At 38.4% G+C, this 18,196-nt stretch overlaps 1 protein-coding gene across 1 annotated transcript in view; it reads right to left on the bottom strand.

The window, feature by feature from the left end:
* The window catches only part of SEC63 (SEC63 homolog, protein translocation regulator), an 85,122-nt gene that overhangs the window by 5,774 nt on the left and 61,152 nt on the right, over positions 1-18,196 (bottom strand). Inside the window, exons 15-19 of the mRNA XM_023205963.2 lie at positions 17,267-17,326; positions 16,909-17,082; positions 7,431-7,589; positions 5,605-5,706; positions 564-662 (exon numbers count right to left, since the gene is read on the bottom strand). Coding sequence (XP_023061731.1) covers positions 564-662; positions 5,605-5,706; positions 7,431-7,589; positions 16,909-17,082; positions 17,267-17,326 — 594 coding nt within the window. The remainder of the gene's footprint in view (positions 1-563; positions 663-5,604; positions 5,707-7,430; positions 7,590-16,908; positions 17,083-17,266; positions 17,327-18,196) is intronic.

Below are 18,196 nucleotides of genomic sequence, written 5' to 3'. Positions count from 1 at the left end.
TTTTCCTAGGGGAAAACAAAAAAGAAAATCTTTTTTTTTTCCTAGGGAAAAAAAAGAAAAACAATAACAAAAATGCAGTTCCCAAGGGTAAATATGTTCATCACAATGTTACTTCACTGATGTCATTAACAGTGAACAATACCACGTAATCAAAAATTCCACTCAAAAAATCCACATCATCAGTTCTTAGATTTTTTTAAGACAAAAGATCTAATACTTAACACTAATCCAGTAAGAACAAAAATCCTATTACTAAATTCTGGAGAGGAGGAGGAAAGGCATATGTTCTTAGACACTAACAGTGAAAACTCCCAAAACAAACTAAGAACAAGTTTTTAAAACATTGACTAAGTTGCCTCCTTTAACAATTATTTATAAATTTCCAACAAGCTCACCCCCAAAACATCAGAGAACAGTTACAAAATGCAGGCAACGAACAGAATACAATATGCTAAATATGATAAACTGCTTTTTTAAAAAAAAGATATATGAAGATACATGAAGCAGCATGATGGCGACAGCTGTGTCTTGTAAATACTGAAATCATGTTGTGTGATAGTTACCTCCTCTGTATCTTTCAGTGTACACACATGATATGGCATAGATATTAATGTCTGCTCCTTCCTATCTGCAATGTAAAGCCACCACCATTCTTGTTTTTCCTGGAAAGAAAAGAAGAGGAGGAGTATAAATAATCAGAAAGAACCAGAGAGAACGTTAATTTTGGCCTCTCTTATTTTAGAGATTCTCTGCACTGACAAAGTGCTTGGTACAAAATAGGTGTTCAAATGATTATTTACTGAAAGAATAAGCTGTTCTTAACATTTGTAGAGCCATTGCCTAAAAGCATTCCATATCCAATTTTGGGGATTTCAATAGCTCCTTAAAACCTATTGATTGGCCTTCATATTAAAAACCCCATGACTAACCTTAAGGAACAAGCATTATTCTAAATATATACAACTATTACAACAGCATGTAGCAAATAATCTTAGTAATCTTACCTAGTAATAAGCAAAAGCCACAAAGTAGGAGTGGAAGGAACTTGGGCAGCCAAATCAAAAATCAATACATTAAATACTTTATACACTTTTAAGAGGATATTTCAGATTGTAAGAGTCTATTTATACTTTCCACTGCCCATGATTGTACTAAACTTGGCATTTCTAGCTGAACTCCAAAAAAATTAGGAACAGAAAAAAGAGCTGGGTTAAAAAAAAAAAAAAAAAAGCCACCAGAATGTCAGAATGTACACAATGACAGCAGGGAAAAATCAGAGAACAAGAGACAGAAAAGTATTAAATATATATATAAATTTTAGGCAGGACGCAATGGCTCACGCCTGCAATCCCAGCACTTTGGGAGGCCGAGACGGACGGATCATGAGGTAAGGAGATCAAGACCATCCTGGCTAACGCAGTGAAACCCCGTCTCTACTGAAAATACAAAAAATTAGCCAGGCATGGTGGCAGGCGCCTGTAGTCCCAGCTACTCGGGAGGCTGAGGCAGGAGAATGGCGTGAACCCGGGAGGGGGAGCTTGCAGTGAGCCCAGATTGCGCCACTGCACTCCAGCCTGGACAACAGAGCAAGACTCTGTCTCAAAAAAAAAAAAAAAATATATATATATATATATATATGTATGTATGTATTTTAGAAGGCCAAGAAGTCTAAAAGCACCAAACCTCTGTGCATTCAGCAACAACTGCTCTATTACAGCACACCTCAGTTAACTATTTAGTCATCTGCTTAGTAACACCTGTTTAAGAGTTGGGTAGGGAAGTATCTTTCTAAAACAGTTTAAAGAAAAATGTTTTACAGCTTAAAACAAAATAAACTCTAGGATGTTCTAAATATTTATTTAAACAAAATAGTACTAGACTATTCTAAATTCTCAATTGTCTGAAATGGGTTAAAATATCATCTTACTGAAACAGTTTCTTTGAGAAAACATGGGGTTTTTTTTGTTTCTTTTTTGTTGAGACAGGGTCTCACTCTGTCACCCAGGCTGGAGTGCAGTGGCACCATCTCAGCTCACCTTACTGCAACCTCTGCCTCTGGGGCTCAAGTGATTCTCCCACCTCTTCCCAAGTAGCTGAGACTACAGGCATGCACCACAACGTCTGGCTAATTTTTGTATTTTTTGTAGAAACAGGATTTCATTTATTTTGCCCAGGCTGGTCTTGAACTCCTGGGTTCAAGCGATCCTCCCACTTAGGCCTCCCATAAGTGCTAGGATTACAGGCATGAGCCATCACAACTGGCCCATATTTATATTTTTAAACTAAAATTGCTGCACTTTCTATTTTAACTATAAAAATAGATTAAAATTTGGTTTATCTTTCAAATACTACTATACTAAGCACAACTAAAACCTCTTCTGTTTAAATACCTTAGGAGATAAAGCACTGCAACATTAATAAGCCTAATAAATAAATGACAAGTACATGGTGACATGAGCAGCAGCTAACAAGAAAATTAAATTCTGCTTAAACCAAGGGTTAGGACTACTACCGTAGGCATATTTGTATATATAACTTATGTGTGTAAATACATAACAGCCTCAAAGTGGAATATTAACACCTCTGTTGCGGCTACTCAAATCTGCCCTTGCAGCATTAAAAAAATGAGTGTGACTGTATTCTAATAAAACTTTATTTACAATAAAGCCTCATTGACAAAAACAGGAAGGGAGCCAGATCTGGCCTGTAGACTGCAGTTTAGCAATATCTGTTTTAAAGACACAGAAACCTGGGTTATTTCACCTCCCTAAAATCTCATTTTCTTTTCAACAATCAGTGCCTACTTCTGGCCATGTTGAAAAGATGATCTGAGAAAATACAAATAAAAAATATATGTTAGAAAGCCTAGCACATGCAGTATAATAAATGGCAGTTATGATTATTAGTGACATGAGGTACAATAACAGTTCTTTTACTTAAGTCATTTTGACATTTGTCAGAAACATCATTACCACAACAAGTAGGGAATGTAAGCAGCACAGGATTATGTTAAAGATTATGCACTTCTTTACCTCCCTACTTAGAGAATGCCTTTCCCTCCAACCTCTCAGCCTATTTAATTACAATGAGATGCACTCGAGAATATTTATTAAGGGCCTCCTGCCTCAGGGCCAGCCACGGTGGCTCACACCTGTAGTCCCAGCACTTTGGGAGGCCAAGGCGGGTGGATCACCTGAGGTCAAGAGTTCAAGACCAGCCTGACCAACATGGAGAAACTCCATCTCTACCAAAAATACAAAATCAGCTGGGCGTGGTGGCAAATGCCTGCAATCCCAGCTACTGGCTAAAAAAAAAAAAAAAAAAAGAATATTTATTAAGAAGCCAATTAATATCAACTAATGGCACTACACTGGTGCCTAGACTCTGATGCACATGTTAAAAGTGACAGATGTTCTATGAGTTATCTGCACTTTAGACAAAACCGTTTTTCTTGTGTGAGATTCCCAACCATTCTTAACACATTAAATACAAGAGATGAATTTCACTAACATGTAAGTCAAATATTACTAAGTGGGTAGTTTGGTAGTTAGGTTACTTAGGTAAGAAACATGGAAATGTAGATACGTAAAGAGGTTAGGAAGATCCTAAATTTTGTTTGTTCATTTGTTTTGTTTTGTTTGAGACAGAGTCTCGCTCTGTCACCAAGGCTAGAATGCAATGGCACAATCTTGGCTCACTGCAACCTCCACCTCCTAGGTTCAAGCAATTCTCCTGCCTCAGCCTCCCAAGTAGCTGGGATTACAGGCACCCATCACCACAGCTGACTAATTTTTTGTTTTTTTTGAGACAGAGTTTCACTCTTGTTGCCCAGGTTGGAGTGCAATGGCGCCATCTCGGCTCACCGCAACCTCCGCCTCCTGGGTTGAAGCGATTCTCCTGCCTCAGCCTCCTGAGTGGTGGGATTACAGGAATGTGCCACCATGCCCGGCCAATTTTGTATTTTTAGTAGAGACGGGGTTTTGCCATGTTGGCCAGGCTGGTCTCAAACTCCTGGCCTCAGGTGATCCACCCACCCACCTCAGCCCCACAAAGTGCTGGGATTACAGGCGTGAGCCACTGAGCCCGGCCCTAAATAAATTTTATCTGATAAACAATGATCTTAAATGTTTACCATGCAGATGCAGATTAAATTTGAAAAAGGCATTTTGCTGATAAAAATGATTCTTATTTTTTTTGAGACAGGGTCTCACTCTGTCATCCAAGTTGGAATTCAGTGGCACAATCATAGCTCACTGCAGCCTCAATCTCCTGGGCTCAAGTGATCCTTCAACTTCAGCTTCCCAAGTAGCCTAGGACCACAGGCATGAGCCACTAATGTGCATTAGTGGCATTTGGCCACTAATAACATGTTCTGAGGGAGTGAATGAATGTTTCTCTTATTAACTAAGCATGGTCTAAAATGAAACTGTTATATGGGTACACACTAGGCAGCTCTGAGCACCCCATGGCACTTTTTACACCAATCATGAATGGAATTTACTTGCTTCATTTCAGGATGCCTGGTGTTGGCAGGCTACCTCTGCAATGGGCAAAATGCTCCTAACAGATGGACTAAAGCTCAGGACATGCCAGAAGATCAGCATGTGCATTAAGATGGAATCCTGGGCAGACTTCTCTCCAAGTCAAAACAACAGTCTGTGCAGAGCCACTCATTTATTACTAAGAGAGCCAAATTATTTAGGAATTTGCCTTAAGCAGTCCCCAGAAACTCTAGATTGACATTCTCCAGCAGAATGTAGATTTATACATGAAATCACCTGCCAAACACAAGTGATGAGCAGAAGGTTCTGTGGCAAAGCTGTGAGGTAGTCTGTGGAACAGTTTCCCAAACTGGGGGAACCAGTTCTTGACCTCTGCTCCAGACAGAATTATACTCTAATGCAAAATGTCAATGGAATCCCAAGGTAATTTGAAAGATGAACAACACAGGCTATCAAGGAGATCTAAAGTTGAGCAGGCTGCAACTACAAAGTAAACAAGGACAAGGCAACAAATAGCATTGTAATGACCTGTCCTGAGCCCGGGGCTCAGTCATGATCAAGCTCTTATGGAACTTTATTTATTAGAGCCAAGAACACAGTTGGTCCCACAGCCATGGGCTCACACATTTTCATGGACTGGGACAACAATAACCAGGGTCAGAGCAATTCTAATGGTTCCATGTGGCCAGCAGGATCCTCAGAGGGAAAATATTTTTTTATCCTATTTAAAACTTGGCAGAGGTGAGAGATTCACAATAGTTAAGTATTCAAAGGCAAAGTACGCATTTTTCTGATGAAGACTGCCTAATCTGCTAATAAGAAATCACCATTACGCACAACATTCAGTAATTAGGGCACAGAAAAGATAGCAGCAAAGAAAACCACAGAAATACTTAAGAAGCTAACAATCTCTTTTATAAGCAACACGTTCCCTAAGTATAATACCTATTGTAATATTCCCTTTAAAAATATGGCCTTTCAGGACAGACCACATTTAGCACATATGAACTAATATACACGACAGAGGGCTAAAAGTCAACTGACAAATCCCAGAGGAGAAAGTGAATGGAATAAGGAACACACTAGCCTATATATAACTCACCTCAGGAAAGTAAAGGCTATACACAGGATGTGTTATTTTTGATTTGGTTTCTAGTAGAGCTCTCTCTTTTCGCTGTATGCTTTGTTGTAATTCTTGCCACTCCTAGTAAACAAAAAAATTAAAATATTTAAAACCTAGTATGTGTTTTATCACTTTGAGGAGTTTCCAGGTATTATTCCTGACAATGCTAATTAACTACTTAGGATTAGAACAAGTTCAGTTCCACAAATCTGATTATCTCCCTGCTCATCCTTACAATGCCTTTTTAAATATATTAAATCTAACCACTGTAGTATCAACTACATAGCCATTAATTATCTGACCCTAGTCTGCCTCTCTTCGGTCTCTTCTCTTCGGTCACTGCCTCCCTCCTTGTGCTTTTCATTCTAGTCATTTCAAACTACCTATACTTCTCTGAACTTACCAAACTATTTTACTCCTCCTAAACCCTGTTTAGACTTTGGTTTCTCCCTTTCTCTGCCTACTCATTATTATTTAGGACCAGCTAAAGCCCAAAGTATGAACTCCTGAGTAAAGCCTCCCATAAATTCCCTTCTATCTCAGGACTGAACTGATCACTCCCTCCTTATGTACCTTGCATAAGATGTGTATAATTTCATATGTACTATAATATTTATTTACAAATCTGCCTGCTCCATTAGCCTACATATCATTCAAGAGCTGCAGCTGTTTCACATTTGGCTTTGTAATTCTTTAATCTCAGACAGCCTTGGGATGTGACAGATAATAAATAATGATTTGTTGATTTAATGAATGTATTTTTGGTCATATGAAGAAATCAGTCTGTCAAAACCCTAAGAGTCCCTGCTACTAACCCTAATATACTTAGGAATATGTCAATTATTTCTCAAAGTCAGGCCAGGGATATAAGGTATTAGACAGATTTTAGTTTCCTGGCAATCAATTTAATTCTCCAAGTAGAAAAACAGCCAAGGCCCTGCAAATGCTAACAATAGTCATCTTTGTTTTCTACCATTCCCAAGGCCAAGTGTGTTATTACTCCCTTATACTTTTATCCTTTGTCCTTTACCTCCTTCCTCCTTTTTTGGCCTCTCGTTTGCCTCTGAGGCTATTCAGGCAATCCCTTTTTATCTCCTAAACTACAATGTTACTTTTAGATCAATGGCCACTCAAAAAGAACAACGCTAACAAAACCTAAAGGAAATGGCTAGTTTATTTGCAGTGAGACTCTAAGGACCACATTCTTCTCTATAATTCTCCCATAAATCATGTGCAACTCAATGCCATGAGATTTTTCTTCTATACTCTGTACTTTCACATCATATTAATAAATTCTCTAAAGACTTCCCCTGTCCTTAATATATCTTATATACACCCACGAAACAAGGTGGTATTCTATAAAAGTTAGCTTTTCCCTTAACCAACCTCTTGACATCAGGGTCCACAGTACTGTTTCTCTACAGTAAACATGACCTGTAGCTCGTGACACAGCCTTCCAAGTAAGTACTATGCATTTCACAAACACCTTTCCTTACTCAAATTTCCAGAGATATCCCCAACACTGAAAATCCCCTTATGAGATCAACTGACCTAACCTCAAAACCAGGTCCTACTCCACCTAACAATTTAACATTTAAGAAAATGAGGATTTCCAATCCTTGTTAGAAATCATTTTTCTTTATAACCTTGACTACCGTTCCTTAAAAACGTTTTTCAAAGTAATAAAATTATAAAATATACAGGTATTATTTAAAGCAAGCAAGCAAGCAAACAAATGAACAACAACAAAACCCAAAGCTATCATCAGAGGTATAATTCAAATTATTTAAACCTATAAAGCTTACTGCTTCATCATCTTTGTTTTGTTTTTCATCTTGCTCTCTATCAGAGTCTCTGTCACTACCATCATCTTTTTCACTTTGGGAATCTCTATTGGTTTCTTCTTCTTCAGAATCACTGCCCTTATCTGAAACTTCTTCTTCATCTTCCTTTACTGCAGCTTCCTAAAAGGAAAAAGCAAACACAAAGATTCTGCGTATCTCAATGAGCACATATTAATCTGAAACCCTAAAGTTAACTTACTGTCAACATAACTAAACTGACTCGATGACAATTTCGCTATTCATATACAATTTTTAAAAATTATAAACATTCCTATTTATAAAGATGTGGGAGTCAGACTGAAGAGTTTAGTATCTGGCTAGTCTGTCTATTGTTAGTTATTTTATTCATTCTTCATAATTTGTCAAATGAAAGTATTTCTATTTGTAAAGCCCAGTAACACAAAGGCTAAGATGGTTCTGCTTTCAAAAACATCAATTATATTTTATTTAAGGAAACAGGTAGTTGATAGAAAAGTATAGAAAAGTATAATGTTGGGGCCAGCCACGGTGACTCATGCATGTAATCCTAGCACTTGGGAAGGCAGAGGCAGGAGGACTGCTAGAGGCCAGGAGTTCAAACCAGCCTGGGCAACACAGCAAGACCTGATCCCTTAAAAAAAAATATATATGTATATGTATGTATGTATGTGTATATATATATATATATATATATATATCTCACCAGGCATGGTGGTACACATCTGTAGTCCCAGGTAGTTGGGAGGTTGAGGTGGGAGAATCACTTGAGCCCAGGAGTTTAAGGCTGCAGTAAGCCGTGACCACGCCACAACACTTCAGTGTGGGTGGCAGAGCAAGACCCTATCTCAAAAAAGGAAGGGAGGGAGGAAGGAAGTACTTCTTTTTTAACAGAGTATGATGCAGTAAGGCAAGGCAGTATCTCCAGCAAAATACTAGCTCACTTCAAGAATCAAGGAGAACAGCAAATTAAATGCAAAGAAAGCAGAAATAGCCAGGACACGGTGGCTCATGCCTATAATCCTAGCACTTTGGGAGGCTGAGGCAGGTGGATAATTTAAGGCCAGGAATTTGAGACCAGCCTGACCAACATGGTGAAACCCCATCTCTACTAAAAATACAAACAAAAAAACAAACAAAAAACAAAAACAAAAAATAGCTGGGCGTGGTAGCACGTGCCTGTAATCTCAGGTACTTGGGAGGCTGAGGCAGGAGAATCACTTGAACTTGGTAGGCAGAGGTTGCAGTGAGCCACTGCCTGAGTAACAGAGCATGACTCTGTCTCAAAAAACAAAACAAAAAAAAAAGCAGAGAGAGGTATAGAAGAAGAAACTTAAAACTAAAAGTTGGTTCTTTGAAAAGGTTAATAAAATTGATTAAACCCCTAGGCAAGAATGATCAAGAAAAAAAAAGAAACAATAAAAATTACCAATATTATGAACAAGAGAGGTGTAAGTATATCCAACAGACATTAAAAGAAAATTATGAATAATGTTATGCCAACAAATTTAATGAGGAAATAGACAAATTCCTTGAAAAACACAATTTGCTAAAATCAGTAAGAAAAATGCAGAATATATATTAAAGAAAGAAACTCCACAAATAAACTCCCTTTGAAAACTCCAGGCCCATAGAGTTTCCCTGGAGAATTCTTCCACAGACTAAAAAAACAAATTGAAGCTTACACATACTCTTCTGAGCAAAAAAGGGAATACTTCCTAGCTTGATTAATAACGCCAGCATAAATCTGATACAAAACCTGACAAGGATATTACAAAAAAAGAGAATGACAAACCAATATTTGCTCTTAAAATTAGATGTGAGAATACAAAGAAAATACCGTCAAATCCAGATAAATATAAAAAAGGATACTAAGTTATGGCCAAATGATATTTGTTCCAGGAATGCAGGGATGGTTTCAAATTTTTTAAATCCATCAATCTAATTCAACAGAAAGGAAAAAAGTAAAAAAAAAAAAAAAAAAACACACAAACCTTTAATGACATTCACTATTTGCTAATGATAAAAATTCTCAGCAAACTGGAAATAAAAGGAAACACTTCCTTAACCTGACAAAGAATAGTTACAAAAAACTTACACCTAACATCACATTTAGTGGTAAAATAATGTTTGCTTTCTTCCTAAGACCAAAAATAAGATAAGGTTTCTACTATCATAACTCTGAATAAATATTACACTGAAAGTTCTAGTCAGCACAGTGAGACAGAAAGGAAGAAAGGGCATAAAGATTAAAAAGAAAAAAGTAAAACTGTCTTTATTCACAGATGGCAACATTGTATATGTAGAAAATCTTTATTAAAATATCTACAAATGGTTAGAATTATTGCCAATTTATTAGGACTCTTTGATACAAGGTCAATATTTAGAAGCAACTATTTCTATACACCAGCAACAAACACCGGATAAAAATTTTAATGACATTTACAGTGGTATCAGAAAGGATCAAATACATAGGGGTAAATCTAACGAAAGATGTGCCATACCTCTGCCACTGGAAATTACAAAACACTGCTGAGAAAAATTAGGGAAGATCCAAATTAATGAAGATAAATCACATCATGAATAACAAGACTCAATATTGTTAACATGTCAATTCTCCCCATATTGAACCACGGATTCAATGCAACACCAATGTGAATTTCAGCAGCTTTTTGGGGGGGAAATTGTTAAGCTTATTCTAAAAATTGGCAGGAAATGTAAAGGAATTAAAACAGGAAAATTTTGATCAGTAAAATAGAGTTGGAGCACTTACACTACCTATTTTGAGACTTAACATAAAGCTACAACAATTAAAACTGTATGGCACTGGCATAAGAATAGACAAATAATCAATAGAATGAACAGGACAGTCCATAAACAGACCTACACATCATATACAGTATCACCTGTTGCTTTTTTAATTATACTTAAAGTTCCAGGGTACATGTGCAGAATGTGCAGGTTTGTTACATAGGTACACACATGCCATGGTGGTTTGCTGTACCCATCAACCCATCATCTACATTAGGTATTTCTACTAATGCAATCCCTCCCCTAGCCCACCACCACCTGACAGGCCCCAGTGTGTAATGTTCCCCTCCATGTCCATGTGTTCTCATTGTTCAACTCCCACTTACAAGTGAAAACATGCCAGTGTTTGGTTTTCTGTTCTTGTGTTAGTTTGCTGAGAATGATGGTTTCCAACACCATCCATGTCCCTGCAAAGGACATGAACTCATCCTTTTTTATGGCTGCATACTATTCCATGGTGTATATGTGCCACATTTTCTTTATCTAGTCTATCACTGATGGGCATTTGGGTTGGTTCCAAGTCTTTGCTGTTGTAAACAGTGCCACAATAAACATACGTGTGTATGTGTCTTTATAGCAGAATGACTTATAATCCTTTGGGTATATACCCAGTAATGGGATTGCTGGGTAAATATTGCTAGTTCTAGATCCTTGAGGAATCGCCACACTGTCTTCCACAATGGTTGAACTAATTTACACTCCCACCAACAGTGTAAAAACGTTTCTATTTCTCCACATCCTCTCCAGCATCTGTTGTTTCCTTTTTACTGACTGTCATTCTAACTGTCGTGAGATGGTATCTCACTGTGGTTTCGATTTGCATTTCTCTAATGACCAGTGATGATGAGCTTTTCTTCATATTTTTGTTGGCTGCATAAATGTCTTCTTTTGAGAAGTGTCTGTTCATATCCTTTGCCCACTTTCTGATGGAGTTGTTTATTTTTTTCTTGTAAATCTGTTTACGTTCTTTGCAGATTCTGGCTATCGGCCCTGTGTCAGATGGATAGATCGTAAAAACTTTCTCCCATTCTGTGGGTTGCTTGTTCACTTTGATGATAGGTTGTTTTTTGTTTTTTTGTTTTTTGTTTTTTGCTGTGTAGAAGCTCTTTAGTTCAATCAGATCCCGTTTGTCTATTTTGGCTTTTGTTGCCATTGCTTTTGGTGTTTTAGTCAAGAAGTCTTTGCCCATGCCTATGTCCTGAGTGATATTGCCTAGGTTTTCTTCTAGGGTTTTTATGGTTTTAAGTCTAAAGTCTTTAATCCATCTTGAGTTAGTTTTTGTATAAGGTGTACGGAAGGATCCAGTTCCTGCTTTCTGCATATGGCTAGCCAGTTTTCCCAATACTATTTATTAAATAGGGAATCCTTTCCCCATTGCTTGTTTTTAACAGGTTTGTCAAAGATCAGATGGTTGTAGATGTGTGGCATTATTTCTGAAGCCTCTGTTCTGTTCCATTAGTCTATATATCTGTTTTGGTATACGTACCATGCTGTTTTGGTTACTGTAGCTTTGTAGTACAGTTTGAAGTCAGGTAGCATGGTGCCTCCAGCTTTGTTCTTTTTGCTTAAGATTGTCTTGGCTATGTGGGCTCTTTTTTGGTTCCACATGAAATTTAGTTTTTTCCAATTGTGTGAAGAACGTCAATGGTAGCTTGATTGGGATAGCACTGAATCTATAAATTACTTTGGGGAGTGTGGCCATTTTGACAATATTGATTTTTCCTATCCATGAGCATGGAATGTTTTCCATTTGTTTGTGTCCTCTCTTATTTCCTTGAGCAGTGGTTTGTAGTTTTCCTTGAAGAGGTCCTTGTAAGTTGTATTCCTAGATATTTTATTCTCTTTGTGGCAATTGTGAATGGGAATTCACTGATGGCTTGGCTCTCTGTTTGTATGTTACTGGTGTATAGGAATGCTTCTGATTTTTGCACATTGATTTTGTATCCTGAGACTAAGCTGAAGTTGCTTATCAGCTTAAGGAGATTTTGGGCTGACACGATGGGGTTTTCTAAATATACAATCATGTCATCTGCAAACAAAGGCAATTTGACTTCCTCTTTTCCTAATTGAATACTCTTTCTCTCTCTTGCCTGACGGCCCTGGCCAGAACTTCCAATACTATGTTGAATAGGAGTGGTGAGAGAGGGCATCCTTGTCTTGTGATGGTTTTCAAAGACAAGGCTTCCAGTTTTTGCCCATTCAGTATGATACTGGCTGTGGGTTTGTCAAAAATACCTCTTATTTTGAGATACATTCCATCAAGGCCTAGTTCATTGAGAGTTTTTAGCATGAAGGGCTGTTGAATTTTGTCGAAGACCTTTTCTGCATCTATTGAGATAATCATGTGGTTTTTGTCATTGGTTCTGTTTATTTGATGGATTACACATTTATTGATCTGCGTATGTTGAACCAGCCTTGCATCCCAGGGATGAAGCCGACTAGATGGTGGTGGATAAGCTTTCTGATGTGCTGCTGGATTCGGTTTGCCAGTATTTTCTTGAGGATTTTCACATCAATGTTCATCAGGGATACTGGCCTGAAATTTTCTTTTTTTGTTGTGTCTCTGCCAGGTTTTGGTATCAGGATGATGCTGGCTTCATAAAATGAGTTAGGGAGGATTCCCTCTTTTTCTATTGTTTGGAATAGTTTCAGAAGGAATGGTACCAGCTCCTCGTTGTACCTCTGGTAGAATTCGGCCGTGAAACTGTCTGGTCCTGGCCTTTTTTTGGTTGGTAGGCTATTAATTGCTGCCTCAATTTCAGAGCTTATTATTGATCCAGTCAGGGATTTGACTTCTTCCTGGTTCAGTCTTGGGAGGGTGTATGTGTTCAGGAATTTATCCATTTCTTCTAGATTTTCTAGTTTATTTGTGTAGAGGCATTTATAGTATTCTCTGATAGTAGTTTGTATTTCTGTGGGATCAGTGGTGATATCCCCTTTATCATTTTTTTATTGCATCTTTTTGATTCTTCTCTCTTTTCTTATTAGTCTGGCTAGTGGTCTATCTATTTTGTTGATCTTTTCAAAAAACTAGCTCCCAGATTCATTGATTTTTTTGATGAGATTTTTGTATCTCTATCTCCTTCAGTTCTGCTCTTAGTTATTTCTTGTCTTCTGCTAGCTTTTGAATTTGTTTGCTCTTGCTTCTCTAGTTCTTTTGTGATGTTAGGGGGTCAATTTCAGATCTTTCCTGCTTTCTCTTGTGGGCATTTAGTGCTATAAATTTCCCTCTACACACTGCTTCAAATGTGTCCCAGAGATTCTGGTATGTTGTGTCTTTGTTCTCATCGGTTTCAAAGAACATCTTTATTTCTGCCTTCATTTCATTATTTACCCAGTAGGCATTCAGGAGCAGGTTGTTCCGTTTCCATGTAGTTGTGCAGTTCTGAACGAGTTTCTTAATCCTGAGTTCTAATTTGATTGAGCTGTGGTCTAAGAGACTGTTTGTCATGATTTCCGTTCTTCTGCATTTGCTGAGGAGTGTTTTACTTCCAATTATGCGGTCAATTTTGGAATAAGTGCAATGTGGTGCTGAGAAGAATGTGTATTCTGTCGATTTGGGCTTTACAATTTGGTATGTTTTTGCAGTGGCTGGTACCAGGTAGTTACTTTCCATGTTTAGTGCTTCCTTCAGGAGCTCTTGTAGGGCAGGTCTGGTGGTGACAAAATCTCTCCGCATTTCCTTGTCTGTAAAGGATTTTATTTCTCCTTCGCTTATGAAGCTTAGTTTGGCTAGATATGAAATTCTGGGTTGAAAATTCTTTTCTTGGCCGGGCGCGGTGGCTCAAGCCTGTAATCCCAGCACTTTGGGAGGCTGAGACGGGCGGATCACGAGGTCAGGAGATCAAGACCATTCTGGCTAACACGGTGAAACCCCGTCTCTACTAAAAAATACAAAAAACTAGCCAGGCGAGGTGGCGGGCGCCTGTAGTCCCAGCTACTCGGGAGGCTGAGGCAGGAGAATGGCGTGAACCCAGGAGGCGGAGCTTGCAGTGAGCTGAGATCCGGCCACTGCACTCCAGCCTGGGCGACAGAGCGAGACTCCGTCTCAAAAAAAAAAAAAAAAGAAAATTCTTTTCTTTAAGAATGTTGAATATCGGGCCCCACTCTCTCTTCTGGCTTACTGTGGGGTTTCTGCCGAGAGATCTGCTGTTAGTCTGATGGGCTTCCCTTTGTGGGTAACCCGATCTTTCTCTCTGGCTCCTCTTAAAATTTTTTCCTTCGTTTCAACCTTGGTGAATCTGACAATTACGTCTTAGGGTTGCTCTTCTCAAGGAATATCTTCGTGGTGTTCTCTGTATTTCCTGAATTTGAATGTTGGCCTGCCTCGCTAGGTTGGGGAAGTTCTCGTGGATAATATCCTGAAGAGTATCTTCCAACTTGGTTCCATTCTCCCCGTCACTTTCAGGTACATCAATCAAACACAGATTTGGTCTTTTCACAGAGTCCCATACTTCTTGCAGGCTTTGTTCGTTTCACTATTTCTTCTCTAATCTTGTTTTCTCGCTTTCTTTCATTGAGTTGATCTTCAATCTGATATCCTTTCTTCTGCTTGATCAATTTGGCTACTGGGACTTGTGAATGTTTCACGAAGCTCTCATGCTGTGTTTTTCAGCTCCATCACGTAATTTATGTTCTTCTCTAAACTGGTTATTCTAGTTAGCAATTCGTCTAACCTTCTTTCAAGGTTCTTAGCTTCCTTGCATTAGGTTAGAACATGCTCCTTTAGCTAGAAGGAGTTTGTTATTACCCACCTTCTGAAACCTCCTTCTGTCAGTTCATCACACTCACTCTCCATCCAGTTTTGTTCCCTTGCTGGCAAGGAGTTGTGATCCTTTAGAGAAGAGGCATTCTGGTTTTTGGAATTTTCAGCCTTTTGGGGCTGATTTCTTCCCATCTGCGTGGATTTATCTACCTTTGGTCTTTGAAATCAGTGACCTTCGGATGGAGTCTCTTGAGTAGACGTCCTTTTTGTTGATGTTGATACTACTCCTTTCTATTTGTTAGTTTTCCTTCTAACAGTCAGGCCCCTTTGCTGCAGGTCTGCTGGAGTTTGCTGAGGTCTGCTCCAGATCCTGTCTGCCTGGGTATCACCGGCGAAGGCTGCAGACCAGCAAAGATTGCTGCCTGTTCCTTCCTCTGGAAGCTTTGTCCCAGAGGGGCACCTGCCAGATGCCAGCCAGAACTCTCCTGTATGAGGTATCTGTTGTAGGAGATGTCTCCCAGTCAGGGTACATGGGGGTCAGGGACCCACTTGAGGAGGCAGTCTGTCCCTTATCAGAGCTTGAATGCTGTGCTGGTAGATCCGCTGCTCTCTTCAGAGCTGCCAGGTAGGGATGTTTAAGTCTGCTGAAGCTACACCCACAACTGCCCCTTCCCCGAGGTGCTCTGTCCCAGGGAGGTGGGGTTTTATCTATAATTCCCTGACTGGGGCTGCTGGCCTTTTTTTCAGAGATGCCCTGCCCAGAGAGGAGACAGTCAGGCTGCAGCAGCCTTGTTGGGCTCAGTGTCATCTGTTTTACAACGAAGTGCCATTACAATTTACTGAGGAAAGAATGACCTTTTCAATGAATGGTGATGGTGTAAGCGGTTCATATCCCCTACCTTGCACCATTCATGAAAAGTTATTCAAGATAGGTTTATCAACTAAGGTAATGTTTCCAGAAGAAAAGAGAAAAATACCTCCCTGACTTTGGAGCAGTCAGGATGTCTTAATTTTTAAGACAGAGAAGCATTAGCACTGCTGGAAAAAAGAGACTAATGAAATTGACCTCATTAAAGCAAGAACCATTAGAAGCTACCAATAAGAGAGTAAAAATGTAAGGACTCTTACCCAGAATATATACAGAATTCCTATAAATTCAGTAACAAGACAAACAACCCAATAGAAAAAGAAGTTATCCAAATGGCCAGCAAGCACATGAAAAGGTGTTCAACATCATTAGCCATCAGGTAAATGCAAACAAAAACCACATGAAGAGATATCACTACAGATCTACCAAATGGCTAAATGACTGGTAAAACCAAGTATTGATGAGCATGTAGAACAAAAGACTCACGTATGTTGTAGGTAGGAGCATAAAACGGTACAACTTTGGAAAATAGGCTCTTTTAATGAGTTAAGCATGCACCTACTTTATAATCCAGCAATTCCACTGCTAGGTGGAAAATGACTGTCCACAAAATGCCATGTATAAGAATAAGCATAGCACCCTTTATTCATATTAGATTAAGAACTACAGACAACCGAAATGTCCAACAACCACGAAACAGATAAATGTGGTATATTCATACAATGAAATACTATACACATATACACACACAAAAACACAGAATTAACTACTGCTACAAATATAGAGGGATTATCATGAACATAACACTGAATGAAAGGAGTGATACATAAAATATGACACTTATATAACCTTTAAGAATAGGCAAAACTAATCTATGGCAATTACAGACAGAATAGTGGGAGGTAGAGGGATGGGGAGATGGGTGGAGGGCTCATTGACTGAGAAGGGCACAAAGGAGCTTTCTAGGGTATCACGGGTGCATAAATATGTAAAACTTTTGAAGCTGTACACATAAGATTTGATCATTTTAGTGTTTGTATATCTTAGCTTAATGAGAATAACGATAATAATAAACTTACATTCCCAACGACTCCATTTGCCTGCTTTTGTTTCTGTTGCTTTGACTGTGGTAATAGCACAGGTGTGGGTTTTTTTTTTAAAGGTTTCTTTTTTTTTGATTTAGCAGTTTTCTTGGGTCCTTTACTCTTCTGTTGCCATCCTCCTTTTGTCCTGTTCTTGTTAGTTTCCCCCTGCTGTAAATCATAACACGTCACACTTGTAAGTTATAGCAATAGATATTCAATTGAAGGTTATAGTAATTTTTAGGTGGAAATGGCTAAACTGAATTACTCTCCCAGAGCAATATAAGTCAACTGGAGAGGTAAATAAAATACTTCTTTCACTAGGAAAGACAGCTTCGGAAACCCAAGTTTTTACCCCATCTTCTGCTGGCTGTTCCTCTGCAGCACAGATGGACTGCTCCTTTTCAAATACTTCCTAGGGGGTAGCAAGAAGAGAAATACAAAATCTGTCAACCTATATTTATCTTTCAGACAAAGCAATCTTTCAAACTGTATTTTTAAAGTATTTTTAACTGGCTATAATTGAGGAAGGAGGAGATGTTTATCAATTACTAGTTGATGACTGTGTGCATATGCAAGTAGATACCTTGTATCTCACATCTGTCTTGAACAAGTTTTGAAAGTACAGTCTACTCAAGTTTACAAATGGAGTAAGGGTACATACAGTAAAAATATTTGTTTAAAATTTCACTTTTATTCTAACAGCAAACATGAGTATTTTAATGTTATGAGTATACTATTTTCTGCATTAAAACGACAATAAGTCAGTGTGATGTGCAAAATAACAATAACAACAAAAAAAAAAACCCTTGAGACTAGTATTAGTTTATTCACTATTGTCAGTGATACTACTTAATGGACCTGAGACCTAAGACTAAGAACTGAATCATCACAGGTGGGGCACGGTGGCTCATGACTATAATTTCAGCACTTTGGGAGGCTGAGGCAGGAGGACAGCTTGAGCCCAGGAGTTTGAGACTAACATGGGCAACATAGCGGGACCCCACATCTATTAAAAAAAAAAATCACCAAGAAAATCTACATATCCTAAAGCTATATCCACTAACCATACAATCCATTTAGAATCAGTACAGAACCGATAAATTTAGGATTTAAATCCCAGTAAGCATCTATACTAGAAGATGACACACAGACTGTGTTTAATAAACTCCCTAGAATTATTAAAGCTAACAAGTAAAAACAGTTATAATTGTTAGGCTCTATACAATAAAGACAGCCTAATTCAGAAGTCAACTTCGAACAGTCCATACCACTTGCCCCCCCC

The sequence above is a fragment of the Piliocolobus tephrosceles genome, chromosome 5, assembly GCF_002776525.5.
Source record: "Piliocolobus tephrosceles isolate RC106 chromosome 5, ASM277652v3, whole genome shotgun sequence".
In the NCBI taxonomy this organism is placed as follows: Eukaryota; Metazoa; Chordata; class Mammalia; order Primates; family Cercopithecidae; genus Piliocolobus; species Piliocolobus tephrosceles.
This window is presented reverse-complemented; position numbering and strand designations above follow the sequence as displayed.